We start from the raw sequence: 15,902 nt of genomic DNA on the forward strand, positions 1-15,902 counted from the left end.
TACCTATTTTTTGGCATGCTTGGATGAATTTTCAAGTAGCGATTCTATCAATAATAGAGGTAAGATGCCACTAATGAAATAGTGGGTTGTCCATGGATCTAGTACACCAAATCTCCAAAGGTTAGCTTTAAAACTTGAAAACCTTCTTCCTCCTCATGTTGTGAAAGAAATTGGATCACCTATAAGTGTATACTTTATTTGAGGAGGAATAGGATTACACCACAAAGGGCCGAAGATTTGATATTTGTGCAAAATAATCTTCGGCTTTTATCAAGGAGAACTCTACAATACAAAAGTGGAGAAATGTGGGATATTAGAGGGGATGATTATGATTCGATGGATACTGTTAATGGAGGCATTCTTGAGGTTGCCAACCTCTCTCTTGATAAACCGGCCTTGGAGGGTGTACTCTTTGATGAGGAGGATGAAGTTGACTGAAGTTGTAGAAGCCTGTTTATTGCGCTTGAACTTAGTGTTATTTATGTTACTTGAACTTTTTATTAAGTAATTTGGTCTTTGAACTTTTTGTACGATTGTTTGAAGCCACTTTGAATATTATGTCTTTTAATTGCTTGTTTCATTGCAATTCCATCATTTTATATGCATGTTATTTGAAAAAAAAAACATATCCAAAACATCTTGTTCTTTTTTTTTCTTTGATAAAAAACACATCCACATATCGTATCGTATCGCACACTGTACCTCATACCCGTGTCAGTGCACTGAAACTGTTTTTAGACCCTTAGCAGGTGGGAAAATTTTAAGGACTTTTGTCCTTATAAGTCAATCACCTATTTTTGTAATTATTTGTTCTGCTTTTGTCAGTTTGTGTTGTTTTCTTTTTTTCTCTTTGTCTTTTTAATTTCGAAAACGGCAGAAGAACTCTCTGGTTAAGGCAGCGTTTTGGCCCACCCCCTCAATAACTGACCGGGAGCCATAAAATAAAAGAATAGCAGCGCACACATACCGCCCGCGCAAACACAGACAGCCACGGATCAAACCCTCCTTCTCTGTTAAGAAAACGAAACCCTCTACCGACGCGTCGCGTCTCTTCTCTACTCTCCACCCAATAATCCTCTGCCACCACCTTTACGTAGCAGGTAGCCAGTTAGTCACAGAGGTTGATCATTCCTTCTCTTCTCCCTCTCTCTGACATCACAACCAAAACAAGCTCTTCAATCTCCCTCCCTCTCTCTCTCTCTCTCCCTCCCCAAATCACTTTGATTCTTTTGGGGAATTTTTGCGACGATGTCGATGCTCGATTCCTTCTTCAACAAGGGCTTCAAAGCTGCCAAATGGTATCATTATCTCTCGGATAGTTTTGATTTTTGATTTGTCTTATGTTTCTACCTTCTGGGTTTGTGAATTTTTGGAGATCTAAGACTTGGGTTTGTTTTTTTTTTTTTTATTGTTGTGGGGCTGTTGAGGAAGTAGAAAGGTTCATCGATGAGTGAAGATACCTAACTTAGCTGTGTCAATTTAGCACTACAACAACTTAAACATCAACATATGCCCATTATTTAGCAACAAATTGTGGACACGGGAATTCCAATCTGCTCTGATTTATGTAAAGGTTTGGTTTTACAGTGATTTTATGTAAGTTGTATTCTGTGTGTGTAGCAAAACTCTGCTGAAATTGACGATTCCGCGGATAAAGTTGTTGAGGAACAGGAGAGAAATTCAGATTAGACAGATGCGCCGTGACATTGCCAAGCTTCTTGAGACTGGCCAGGAAGCTACAGCTCGGATTCGGGTAATTTCTCTTTTTCCCAATATGTAATGAGGTTAATTTACTTGCACGCAAGTTCTAAGTTTTTGGTTTGTAATTATTTGGCATATGTAATTCAGGTGGAGCATATTATTAGAGAAGAGAATATGATGGCAGCTCAGGAGATCATCGAGCTATATGCTGAGCTTATTTCTGTCCGCCTTCCAATAGTTGAATCACAAAGGTTAGCCTCTAAAAGTTGTGATTCTTTCTGCTATGTTTCTCTTTGCTTCAATTATTCGGTATATGATTTGAATGTCTGATTATTTCTAAAAACTTTATCTGATCGACCTCTAGTTTGGTGTTTCTGTAAGAGAACAGTTGCGTTGAAATTATGTAATATTTCAAGTTCTCTCTGCAGAAGGAACATTTTCAATTTAGATATAAATAAAATAAACTGAGATGATTTGGAGAGCAGGAGCATAATGCATGCTGTTGTCTCTGTTATCCTCTTGAATGGCATCATAGTACAACTGTAGATTGGTTTTCATGCATGATCTAGGTTTGTTTGCCAATTTCAAAAACCTCGGTGCATATCATCATTAGATTTGAAAAGGGGTTGAGTAAATACTGGATCTTAATTTGGAAGTTTTAGTAAATATGATGAAGAAAATTGCTTGTATGTTGTATTTAAGAAGAATATCTTTTAAGATTTCAAAGATGTCTTGTTTGCAGTTTTCCTTACAATTGGAGCACTGTGGTGGTTTAGTTTAGTTTCAATCTTGTTTTCTTTGGCTTCGTTGGTTACGTTTCTGTGATTTGTGCTGCTAACTCTTTTCTGTTCCTTTATTGCCTCTTGGTGGATCTCTGGTACATATATTTATCCTCTTTTTTTTGGCAGTAAGTCATCCTTTATGACTTAGAAACTTATTCTTATGAACCAACTAATGCATTGTAATTCCGTCTAAATTTTTTAGCAGTTCAGATATGTGTCAGTGGATAATCTTGGCTTCTAGGTTGTATCCAATGTAATCAGTAGCAGGCATGTATTGCTGAAAGCATGAAGGTAACATAATTTAAAATAGAAAAACAGTGATATAATGGTTGAAAAAATGTGATTGAAAACAAACATCTCAAATGAACTTTTGAAATTATTAAGTGTTCTTCTCTTTCCCCTAAATATCACCTGAAGGGCACAGTCTTAGGTCATTCAAACTTGCTGAAGCAGATGGTTTCTGTGAACTCATCCATTTGAATGGCTAACAAATAGCACTGTAGATGCCTCAATACCTATAATGGAAAGAAACACACGGCAGAAAGCAAGCCAAACAGTGTGTTATAAAAAGGGAGCTGCTAGTTGAAACAATCAAATACCTAAGCATCTTAAACCACTTTCCAAATTTAGCCCCGTGGATTAATAAATAAATAAATAAAACAAAACCGCACCATGCCCATCCCCCTTGCCCTCCACTCCGACATCACCAAGACTTGGCTGCTAACTGTAGAACAGGAACAAAATAAAATTTGCTTACAACAACACTCTTGGTATTTGCTTTCTCCGAAAACTATGGAGTATTTGATTCAATTTTGAGAATCTCTGTGCCAAAGCCCATACATTTGACCAAGTCAGCTTGCTTGTGATAAAAAATGCTTCAGCGTTTGGGAATTTAAAAGCTGGTTGTTCACATTGGGATTTGTTGTAATGGTTGTTCTAGTTTTTAACTTGTGTCCCTATTCTCGTAAGGAATTGTATATAGTTTCATCTTTGTCACTCTGAATTACTTTTCCATAAATTGTTTTTTATCTTAAATGAAACTAAATTAGAAGTAGGGTTGGAAAAATCAAGTTGTCTAGTTTGTATCTCGGGGAAATAGATAGTCCATAAAGAGAAAGGCTCAAAAGCATGTTAGATTGTTAAGGATGTTAACTAGTAGGTGCTTCAGCTTTCAAGACTTCAGTAGGATGGAGAAATTAAGGGTTATATAGTTACTTTTGGAGCTCTGGGTAATGGACATTAAAAAATGAGAAAAGACCTAAAGTTTTGACCTAGTTGATTCAATAGAAGAAATGTTGGTAACTAGCTTTCTCGCTTCATGATTTCTATCTCCATTCTGTCATTGATATTTTGTTTTTGTTGCTTTAAAATCAGGTAGAGAAGAAAAAGAAAATTAAAGTTTTAGAATTTGTGATTGGTGTTTGGATCTCTTAGTTGTTGAGAGGGTTACCCAAACACACAGCTTTTTCTGTATTCGGTTTGTTGTTTTGTTTCCCAAATTGTTACAATTAAAGTATTATTTCCTTTTCTATCACCATGTTCTTGAAATAAAATGGATCATAATTGGAAGATTGCAATTGACTCACACACTCACAACAATTGAAATATAAAGCATCATCTCTGCTCTCTACCTGGTTGTTTAAATCTGGTGGCTGTGGGACAGAGGACTCAATATCTTCAGTTTTACAGTCATTTGCACTATTCTTTGATGCTATCCTTGAATGAGCATCTGAGGAACCTATTAGGCAAGTGCTATTTGTTTTAGACTTTCTGCAGCCTGTTGTGGCAACAGAGATGCAGATGGCATACCCTCACGGATGCTAGTAGAATTTCATAAATCAGCATGGTACTGTTATATCAGACACCATGTTACTTTGTAAAGTAGTGTCTCAAACACTTTAAATCAGCATGATGCTTAGCTTATTATCTTTCTTGATCTGTTTTACAGCTTTACAAGGTTCATGTGGTCGATTTAACCATGGTTTCAGTTGCTGTAAATTTTGTTGCTTTTTGGAGGCTATGCTACTTGATTTGCTTGTTTATCATTTAAGGCTTTGCAGTTTCATGCAGTTTATTACTCGCCCAATCTTTTGAGATTTAAGAACTAAACTTTGATCTGATATAGGGAGTGCCCTCTAGACTTGAAAGAAGCAATATCCAGTCTGTGTTTTGCTGCACCAAGATGCGCTGATCTGCCGGAGTTGCTTCAAGTTCAAATGCTATTTGTATCTAAATATGGGAAAGAATTTGTATCAGCTGCAACAGAGCTAATGCCAGATTGTGGTGTCAGTCGCCAGGTTTTATGATCTTCTGCTAGTATACTGGTTTTTCTTGATATTCATCTTGTAGTTGTTCTATAGTTCTATTTAGTTTTCTACTTTATGGTTGTGACACTGCACTTCTACTGCAGTTGATAGAGCTGCTATCTGTTCGGGCTCCTTCAGCTGAGAAAAAGCTGAAGCTTTTGAAAGAAATTGCTGAAGAGCATGAACTGGATTGGGATCCTGCTGCATCTGAAGCTGAAATTTTCAAACCGCATGAGGATTTGCTGGTGAGTTGTACTCCTTTGAATGGCCGCACTTTTACTTTATTATTTTCCCTCTCTCTTTTTACCTCTTATCTGCTTTAAATCCCTTGTCTCTTTGGTAGAATGGTCCGACACAGTTTGTCAGCGGGTCTAAGTTGCCGCTTCCCGAAGAAAAACATGATGAGACGTTGTACTGTGCACCTGATCAAGCTCAGAAAGAACAGTCTGATTCTGATGATGGTTTGGACGTTTTAGACTTTCCGGAAGTTCCGAAGGTATCATCAAGACCAACTGAGAGTATACTCTCAGCACCAGCAATGGCTCCACCTTTTCCACCCCCACCACACCCTGATTTTGATCACGAGTTATCAAAAAATTCTGAGGCGATTGGACATCCATCCAAAGAGCCGTCCTTTGAGTCTGGAGAAGAAAGAGCAATGGCAGACAAGCATGAATCTCATGCTTCAGTTGGTCATGGGGATGATGTACAGTTTTTGCCATTTATATCTCCTCCATCTCTTTCATCTGCATCGTTTCCTGTGAGACAAACGAATCCACCACCACCCTCTCTTTCAAGAAGAAAAAGTGAGGTCAATGTAGATATGCAAGATGTGTCAGCTGCTGCTCAGGCTGCTGCAGATTCTGCAGCGTTTCCTGTGAGACAAACGAATCCACCACCACCCTCTCTTTCAAGAAGAAAAAGTGAGGTCAAAGTAGATATGCAAGATGTGTCAGCTGCTGCAGATTCTGCAGTGTTTCCTGTGAGACAAACGAATCCACCACCACCCTCTCTTTCAAGAAGAAAAAGTGAGGTCAATGTAGATATGCAAGATGTGTTAGCTGCTGCTCAGGCTGCTGCAGATTCGGCAGAACGTGCGGCAGCAGCAGCTCGCTCAGCAGCTAGTCTTGCACAGGTAAGAATAAATGAGCTGACCAAGAAAAACAATGAAGAAGTATCTGAAAGTAGCTGTGAAAACCCATTTCATGAAGACGTTCCTAATCAGTCAGCTACTGGAGAAAAGTCGGATTTTGATCATCATATCCCTGATGGTGATTCTAGTGGTGTTATAAATTCTCCAGAACCCCATCAAGGCCATGGATATGGCCGGGGATCAGAGACATCAAATCTTTCGTTTAAGGACTCGGCTAAAGTGGATTTTGATTCCCCGCTTCCCAGCGATAATGTTTTTGAACACGAGCCAGCTCATCACCAGCCTCAGAGATTGACTTCAATGGATGATGACCCATACTTCTCGTACCCAAACTTATTCACATCAGAAAACAATGTTGGATCTGGTGCTCAGTCTTCTACAGATAATTCTCGCTTCTCGCATGAACACTGAATTGAATATTTTCCATTTAAGCCTTTGCTCTTCATCATTTTCTCATGTCTTGCTGGTCATTGGATATGTTTATCCTGTCAAAGAACAGTTGCTACATATATGGTGTTTTTCAATTATTTGTATAGCAGTGATGTGTACTATCAGAGAACTGTTGTTACATATATGGCTGAGTTTGAGTTTTTGCTTCTCGTGTTGGGGAGGATTTGGGTCTGCAATGTACAATAGTATTCCTTCTGGAAATGAATAACTTCTTTCGTATCTTTCTTCACTACTAGTTTCATAGCTTCATTCTCTACTCGCACCTCTCATTCTACATCTACATCTCTTTTAAAATCTTATTATCCATCTCATTTCTCTTTTCGATGGAAGAATTAAACAATTTTACACATTATTATTGGGCAAAATTTTATGAATGGTACCCGAAGTAAGGTTCACTCTAAATTTCAGTACATCAAGTTTCAAAACATAAATTTTGGTACATCAAATATGAAGTTTGACCCAATATATGTACATGACATTAATGACTCTGTCAGTCTGCATGCCATTACGCACATAATGAAGGGCATAATTGGTTTTTCATTTGTCCCCTCTCACTCCGACTCTCGCTTTCTCCCTCCCTCTCTCAACCGCTGCTGACGACGAGAACTACGGGTTCAAGAGGCCGGAGACCACGCGGCACCATCACCGTCCTCCTCCCATAGAAGCATCATCCTCATCCCAGGTCAATTCTGAAATCCAACTCTAGAAATCCAATTTCGAAATCCAAAGAAACCCAATTGAAATTCGAACCCAATTATGGAGAATTTGGACAGCGAGGGTTCGATGACGAGGTGTTGCTGCGGCGTGAATTGGATCCTGTCCAGGGAGGCGGAGGCCACGGCCATGGCGGGTTTAGGGAGAATCCGAAAACGAGAGAAGGAGAGGAGAGAGGGAAGGAAGGAGCGTGGGTTAGAGTTTGGTGGTGGAGTTAGAGTGAGGGAAGCTTCTGGAGCCAAGAATCCTCCTTTGTAGCTGAGTAGTGGTCCGTTGCCAATGGCAGCATCGGATCCCGGAACCTACTTTCGATTTCCAATTGAGGGAGGGGGAAAAGAGAGAGAGAGAGAGAGAGAGAGAGAGAGAGAGAGAGAGAGAGAGAGAGAGAGAGAGAGAGAGAGAGAGAGAGAGAGAGAGAGAGAGAGAGAGAGAGAGAGTTGGGTGCCTAGAACAAAAGGAGAGAGATAGCTGGGTGCCCAGAACAAAAGGAGAGAGATAGCTGGGTGCTCAGAGTAAAAAATTTGAAGAGATCGTTTTACCCCTTGAAATATGACAAACTAACGGCGTCATTGACGTCATGTATGTATACTAGGTCGGTTTTGAAACTTCATGTACCAAAGTTTATATTTTGGAACTTGATGTACTGAAATGCATAGTGGGCCTTACTTTAGGTACCATTCATAAAATTTTCTCTTATTATTGAACAAAAATAGATTTAAATTAATATTTTCCGAGTAATACACACTTACTTTTCTTGTATTAAACACATCCTGTATTTTACCAAGTATGGTCAGTTTATCAATTGCATGCTCAACATTGTACGTAATAGAATGTCTTGTGCTAACCGCTTGCTTGGGTGAGAGACGAGCACGACTTCTGCCTAGGCTTTTGCGAGTTTTTTCTCGTCCGGTGGCGCTCCAGCTTCAGCGCTGGCTCTGCCTCGCCGACGTTGTGACGCTGCCGGACGGGTATTGATGGTTATGGTCCTTTTGGCTTTGAGGCTGGCTATATTCGGGCTTGCCAATTCCGATCAGTGAGGTCTGGTTCGTCGTTCTCTGCGCTGAGCGACCATGGGTACCGAATCAAGGACGATGCGGGCGGCGTGGGCTGGTGATCTGGGCAGCGGTGATGGAGTCTTCAGAGGGGCTTCCGGTGGCGGCTTGAAAGTTGGGATCTATCGGTTGGACCCAAGTCTGGCTGTTTTGGTGACTTCTCTGTGGCGGCGGCATTGCAGTGGTGGTGATCTTCCTTGATGCGGGCGGCAGTTCCTCGATCACGGTGAGTCGTGGTGGTGGGATAGTCGTTGTGTACGTGTGGCAGGTGCACAGGGAAGTGGAGGCTGGGCTGGGCAAGGCCAGGCTGGTTTGGGCCTTGGATATTGCTTTCTTTTAGGCTAGTTGGACTGTTGCATGAGTTTTTTCTTGTTTTTTCTTACTTCAATAATTCCCTTATTGGGTGCTATAGGCCTTGGCCTTGTATACCTTGTTTCTCTAGGACGTTACAATGTGCCCAATAATCAGTACTGATGTACACCATCAGGGTCTTAGGCGGATGTACTGGTTTTTTTGGTGTTGTAGCTTCTTAGTGTTTAAGGCGCAGTAGTCTAGGCTAGTAGTCATTTTTTATGTGCATTTAGTGCACTACTTGAGCAATGATTGTAATATGAGGGTGTTTGTACCCTTCATGCTTGATCGAGTGAGGTCGTATCATTTTATATCAATGGATCAGTCTTCCATTCCCCTAAAAAAAAAAAAAGTATGGTCAGTTTATCCTTTTTGTATTTATAAGATTAATTCATGATTTCTAATAATAATTCTTTCAGTTTAATTATTGGAAAAACTTACTCTTACAACATTGCACATGACACTTTACGTACACCAAGTCATCGACCCACATACAGTTGTTTTTTAACTCACTGAGTAGTGTGAAAAACTAAAAATAAAACAACTAACTAATTAATTGAGATAATCCAAAATGTGATTACCAAAAAGCTGTATATCTTCTTAGCTTGTTGTTGGTGTTAATATAATTTTTTTTTGGGCTAAATACAAATTACTACCTTGTGATTTAGGTCCAAAATCAATTCAGTCCCTGAACTTCTAATTTCATCAAAAACACCCCTGCACTTTCAATTTTGATTAATAGGTTCAATTTGTTAGTTTTCCGACAATTGAGTTATTTAACTTATTAATGTGGCTCATAAATGGCCTATGTTTTATGATGTGGTGTTGAGGTGGTCTGCATAGTCAATTTAGGAGTGAGTCCTACTATTAAAAATAAATAGTTTTTCAATAAATAATCCAACTATAACTTGAACTCATAACAGAATATTAATGAATTGGACCTATTAGATCAAAATTGAAAGTGCAGGAGTGTTTTTGATGACATTAGAAGTACAGGGACTGAATTGATTTTCGACCTAAACCACAGGGTACTAACTAGTATTTAGCCCTTTTTTTTTTAATGATTTGTATTGGACTTGAAATTGTAAGTACAAAGTAAATAGAAATGATTAAGTACTAGACTCTTGGCATGCACTCCGTGCTTGCCAATTTGCTTTTATAAAAAAAATTTAAAAATTAAAACTTTTAAGGAAATTAAACAGAAAGAAAAAAAAATTTGAAGGCAACAAAATACCATTGACGGTTACAAACGTGGGTTTTTTCCCCTTATTTTTTGTTTGTAATTTCTTGAGAAGAAACTACTAATTTTGTTTATTTACTGTTTTAGCCTTGTAATATTATTTTTATTTTTTTAAACAATTCAATCAATAAAGGGCATAATAGGAGTTTCAAAAATTTAACCATCATTCCCAACAATTTGCTTTATATAATAGATATAATAGATAATAATGTGAAAAAAGTTTAGAAATTAGAGATACTATAATATAATATCGTATATATTTTTAATGGATATTAGATTTTTAATGAAAATCTGTAAGTTAAAAAAAATAAAAAAAGAGCCTCATGTGGGGATCAAACCCATAACACCATGGTACGGAATCTTGCTTGCTAACAACTGCGCTTAGGCTTGGGAATTCCAAACCGAGATCCCGAAACCAATCCCGTATGATCCGAGCCGAAGCCGATCGGTCAGTATGATGAGTCGTCTTGCCGGAATCCCGATCCAAACCATATCGAAACCTATGTAAATAGGTCGGCACCGGTATGGGTCAAAAGCATACCATATTCACCAAACCGACCCGAAACTAGATCATGACCGCCGAAGCTCCGCTGCCCGTGGCAGTTCTATCTCGGATTGAGTCACTGGGATTTGTGGTGAGCCATGGGTACAGGTTGACGGAGACGGTGGGGGTGGTGGTGTCGTGCGCGTGGAAGCCTAGGTGGAATAAGTTGCCAGCGCTTGGGGATGAAAGATGGAGATGGAGATTAAGAAGCTACTTGAATCGAATGAGCTTCAGATCATTTCCTCCTTGAAGCAGAGAAACAAAAGTGATGAGCACACCAAGCTCCACTTGCGCTTCCCATTCTGTAGGCTCATCATCCTCCATCAACAACACAGACTCAGTCCTCCCACTCACCGACGCCGGAGTCCCTTCGCCGCTCGAAAGCGCCTTCAACCTGCTGTCCATATGCTTTCAGAGGCGGGTCTATGATGTTGGATTATCTGAAAGACCTAAAAGGCACAGCCAGTTGCATGAAAGATGGTTGGTTTTACACCGGCGAACTGTTGAAACCGATTGGTACTGAAATTGTACCGAATCGATTGGTTTCGAGACCAATCGGTATCCCTGATAAAATTCTGGCAGCCCGAACCTATTCAAGCTGACTATAAAGTCGGTATCGGTATCGGTATCGGTCTCGGTATAGGCTCATTCCCGAGCCGAGCCAAACCGATCCCAGGCCTAACTGAGCTAGGCAACCTTGTTTGTACCTATCCAGTTAATATAGTATATATCAATTCCAACAATCAAAACTGGGGCACGGGACCCAGTAGGCCCCTGCCTCCCTCCGCCCCTGTTGATTCATAAGGAAATGTCGTTAGCAGAAGAAATTGTATATTTTGACCTCTTCATACAATTATCGGGAGCTTCTATTCATACCTCCAAATTTGACATTTGGACCTCCCTACTTAATAGACCTCCAACTTACTTTTACAAATAACTAATTTGCTATCTACACCTCTCTAATTTTCCTATAATACCCATCGTCCAATAAAATCAATAAAGACCTTTTTTCTTTTTTAGATTCTATTCATACTTTCAAAAGTCAGTAGTTGGATCTCCTTCAGTTTTTGAAGATTTGGAATTGCAGCAATTTTTTTTTTTGGGAAGTTTATCCTCCATATACGAGTAACAAAGGTGCTAGCATTTTTTCAATGAATTGTCGACTCTTGGTTAATGTAGGCAACAATGCCATGTTCTCATCATCTCGTATAAATATGTTTTCCAAGTATTATTTTCATTGCATTTAGGTGTCATTGTCCCTAAACTGATTCTCTCCTACTTGTTTCCATAGCAGCTTGAAATGAACATGCATGGTCCTTTTGTTTTAGATATGTATGGGATAGTGGAGGAAATTACAATAATCAACCATGAGTCTAGTGCATTCTCCATAGATTTATATCAGATGGTCGAATTTTTCATCATATCTATAGAATAGTTCCACATAAAATTGCTCTGCACTGATGATGCGCGGGAAGATCTTGTGGATAACTACCCATTGCTGTGTTTGTCATATAAACGTGCTGGAGTACTGCTTTTTGTCGCCGCTTGTTCACATATTTGATTGCATTCAGAATAAGTAGGGCTTCATCAACTGAGGTGTCTTTGTATTTTCCATTTTCTCTCCTTTTATTTTTTTAATTTTTTTTATAGCGTAGTGATAGATCTTGTAAATTGTCAGCTATGTGAGCAAGGAAGTCTATCACTTTACGAAGACAAAGTCAAATTCAGAAAATTTTGACTTCAACGTTAAATAATATTTGGCGATATATATTTTAGGGTTTACATTGGAGGAGAAAATTTTTCCCAAGTTGAAGACTATTACTGTTGGTAGAGATAAGAAGAGATTTTTTTTTTCCTTATTTGTGTCTTTATTGGTAATTTGACATAAGTTGACAAAGTCAACTATTACTTGGAAAAAGTGAGAGGTCTAAATACCAATTTTGGAGGTATGAATAGAAGCTCCCTTTTCCTATATGTGTTATTGACTGAGAAACAAGCCCATGAGGACAAAAAAGGTAATTAATCCCTTTTCAAAAAAAAAAAGAAGGTAATTAATCCAAAATATGATTACCAAATATCTCCTCTCCTTATTTTGATTCATAGAGGACATGTCATTTCCAGAAAATACTGTATATCTTGACGTCTTTATATAGTTAACTCTTTCCCTATATGTGTGATTGGCTCAGAGAAATGAAAGAGTTTTTCTATTGGAACCTCCAAATTTGCTCACTTGACCTCTATGCTTTTTACACCTCTTATCAAATTTTCAAATACTAAATTTACTCACTAAACCTCACTAAACTTCCTCAAATAACCTCAATCATATAATTTGCAAACAAATTGTTATCTTTAAAATAAAAAAGTTAGTCATTTCAATGATTTAATCACTCTATAAATCTTAACTAAATATACATTTCTTAATCAAACTTGGGTTTCAAAAATTATCTAATCAATAAGAAAATGCCATGAACTATTCTGTTTTTTTATTTAATTTTTTTTCTTCTATTTTTGCTATGCAAAAAACAATCATTTGTTTTTAATGTTTTTTTTTCTCTATTTTTTTGTACCACTTGATTAATTATTTAAATATTTTTTTGTTTTGTTTTCTAAACTACTAGTTTTTATTTTTTTATTTTTATTTTTTATGCAAATATAATTGGTTGACTTAGATAGTTCATAAATCATAAACTCACCAATATGCGTTCAACATATATATCATACATTTTTATGTCATATAATCTTAATCATATTTTTAATTCTTATTAAATATATATGAATGCTTTAATGAGTATGTAGTGAAATTGAAAAATGAAAATAGATAAGGAAAATAATAAGAAATACAATATAATATTATTGAATTGGAAAGTCTACATAAACTAAATATAATATTTTTTTAGTATAATTATTGTCCTTAATAGTCATTTTATAGTAGGTTATATATGTCATTTAATAATTCATAATAGAGTGAGGTCAAGTGAGCAGATTTGGAGGTCCCAATAGAAACTCTCGAAATGAAAACATGAGAAGAAAAAGGTAATAAATCCAAACAGTATTCAATCAATCCAATGAGGTCAATTAGAACATCGATCACCAACCTTATCTTCAGACCTACCACTCTTCAGTTCTCACCCTATAAATTCATCTCCATATAAATAAAATGAACCAATCACGAAACAAACCAACTGTTAGCTAGCATCTTTAGTAAGTAAGATTATATATTTTTTATTTTTAACATAAGAGATGGCCATAGATATGGAGTTTAAGTCTAGAGTAGACGATGCATGATACGCCGTCAAAATTTTGACGGAAGGTGATAATGGGGAGCGTTGAGAGTGAAGTTCTATGCCTTCAGAGACGAGGACGATGAGGTGTACGAGGTCAAGGACCTGACTTCCATTAACCACGTGATGAAGTTCCAATCAAGGTTAGGGCTGTGTCTATTCAGGTGTAAGACACAAAATGCCCAAACATGGTGGAGGGCACGCTCGTGTGCGCCACCGTTTCAATTTCACCACACAACTGTCGCTTCTATGGCGCCGTTGTTAAGTAGATGAAGATTTTTATATTCAATACTCTCACTATTATTGTTTTTCTTAAACTTTGATGAACAACAATTAACCATTGATTGTGATTTTGAATCATTAGGTGAAACATAAGAAGCATCAGATTGTGGATGGAGAAGAAGAATGCCTATGCAACTTTGCTTTCACTTGGAAACATGGGCCAAAGGGTGAAAGCGTTACGACTCAACCATCGAAGATATCTGTAGAGTCCAGCCTCAAACAGAAGTAATAGATTCACTTTTTGCTTTATTTCTACAAACAACAATGAGTAGGATCCTAATCGATTAATTTACTAGCCAATAATTTTTCTAATTCTGATTTAAAGATGTCAATTGTAGATAGGGAAGCACTGTCTCCCACAGATGACTTATGAAACTAATTGCTAAATTTTGTAGATTAAAATAGTTGGTTTGATTGTGAAAAACAAATAAAGGTAAATAAACATATAATTGAGTGCTTAACCTTTGAGAAATCAATAAGGAAATAAAAATTAGGGAATGTATTCACCACCATCAATCATGTATATTAGTCATGTTTTACCTAGTCTTGCCTATCTATGGCTGAAGATGCTTTAGTTAACTCAATGCTAGAATTAACCTATTGTTTATCCTTACTCGTATTCTAGGTGAGAGATGCTATACATCTAATGTATTTTCCAAAATGCAACCTAGAGTTATGCATCTCTAGATTTAGCACAAAGAAATCATTAAGACTTAGAAAATCGTGACACCTGCACAAGATAACATGAGTATGACGTCTCAATTAATCTATGAACCTAATCATATGTCATGGACACTTGCTACTCTCAAAGAAAACTCATTTAACAAGGAGTGGGCAATGATCAATCATGGTAATTAAGCCCTAAACATGCAATCTAAGTTGGCCACCAAAAAACACAAAGAGGACTCATCAATTTTGAGTAGATCAATTCTGCAAATTTTCAACAAAAAATTGATAACGTTAAGGCATTCAAAACTGTGATTTACAATTATAAACATGAATAGTTCAAGTTTGACAGATTTGGTTTTCCATTGATTTAATCTAGTTTGATACCTTAATGATCACCAATTTAGTCGAAAATTTACAGAAGAGATATATTCATGAAGTCCTAAGAAGTGAACGAATGGGATACCGATATGTAATCGAAAAGTGGGTCTCACAAAGGATCCCTTAAAATGACCAAAAAAAGAGATCCCATAGTAGAAAGGCCCTCAAACTCACACTCATGGTTTTGGGGTTTTGAAACCCAAGTTTAACTTTGTATGATTTTGATGAGGGGAGTTAATAAAATTGATGTTTATTCATATCCTTGTATAGTCTTGCTTTAATTTCTTGGGAAAAAAATACAAACAGTACCCAACCTATGGCCAACTCCGAATTTCTGTACCCAAGTTTTCAAAACTATCACAATGGTACCCAGGTTATCTAGCACGACCCAACATCCATACACGCCATCTATAACTATGTTAATTGTTATGCTAGGTGGCATAATTTCAGGGATATTTTAGTCATTCCATGCCTTAATCTTAGTTTTAAATTTTTATTAGTATTTTTCTTTAACTGAAATTTTTTTATTAGTTATGTATTTACTTATAAAGGAATATCAGCCCTTCATTTCCACCCACTCTAAGATCCTACGGCTAGAAAAATAAAACCATAATTTTTGGCTTTCTAATCCATTTTCTCTTTCTTTGCCAAAAGAAATCCATTTCTCCTTCATCTTCTCTATCCCTTCTGAAACCAGAAGCCTACCTCTCCGTCATAACCACCGCCACTACCACCGTCATCATCAAAATCTCTTTACAGCCCCAGAAGAAAAGAAGAGGTATCCCCACATATCCATTCATAATTCAATTGGAAATTTTATCTTGATTAATTAAGAAGAACTGAACAAATTCAGTGGTCAAATACTAGATCAATATGCAACAAGTCGGGAAGAGAGAGAGAGAGAGAGAGAGAACAAATCGGGAAGATAGAGAAAGAGAGGCAGAGATACAGAGAGAGGAAGAGAGCAAAGGGACTCGAGAAGAGAGCAAATTTCACTGT

At 37.5% G+C, this 15,902-nt stretch overlaps 1 protein-coding gene across 1 annotated transcript; it reads left to right on the forward strand.

Annotated features, from left to right (window-relative positions):
* The first annotated feature begins 912 nt into the window (after positions 1 to 912).
* Positions 913 to 6,611, forward strand: LOC112169977. Its single transcript, XM_024307107.2, has 6 exons — positions 913 to 1,298; positions 1,621 to 1,753; positions 1,849 to 1,952; positions 4,609 to 4,780; positions 4,894 to 5,034; positions 5,133 to 6,611. Exons 1-6 carry the CDS (start codon positions 1,249 to 1,251, stop codon positions 6,351 to 6,353), a joined length of 1,821 nt encoding a protein of 606 aa, XP_024162875.1. The 5' UTR covers positions 913 to 1,248; the 3' UTR covers positions 6,354 to 6,611.
* The last annotated feature ends 9,291 nt before the right edge of the window (positions 6,612 to 15,902 follow it).

The sequence above is a fragment of the Rosa chinensis genome, chromosome 6 (genome assembly GCF_002994745.2).
Source record: "Rosa chinensis cultivar Old Blush chromosome 6, RchiOBHm-V2, whole genome shotgun sequence".
Lineage (NCBI taxonomy): Eukaryota > Viridiplantae > Streptophyta > Magnoliopsida > Rosales > Rosaceae > Rosa > Rosa chinensis.

Bases quoted from the DNA above. Each gene is read 5' to 3' on its own strand.
- LOC112169977 (XM_024307107.2), top strand. From the start codon at position 1,249: ATGTCGATGCTCGATTCCTTCTTCAACAAGGGCTTCAAAGCTGCCAAA. The intron at 1,299-1,620 runs GTATCATTATCT...CTGTGTGTGTAG, and splicing joins GGCTTCAAAGCTGCCAAATG to CAAAACTCTGCTGAAATTGA. The intron at 1,754-1,848 runs GTAATTTCTCTT...TATGTAATTCAG, and splicing joins AAGCTACAGCTCGGATTCGG to GTGGAGCATATTATTAGAGA.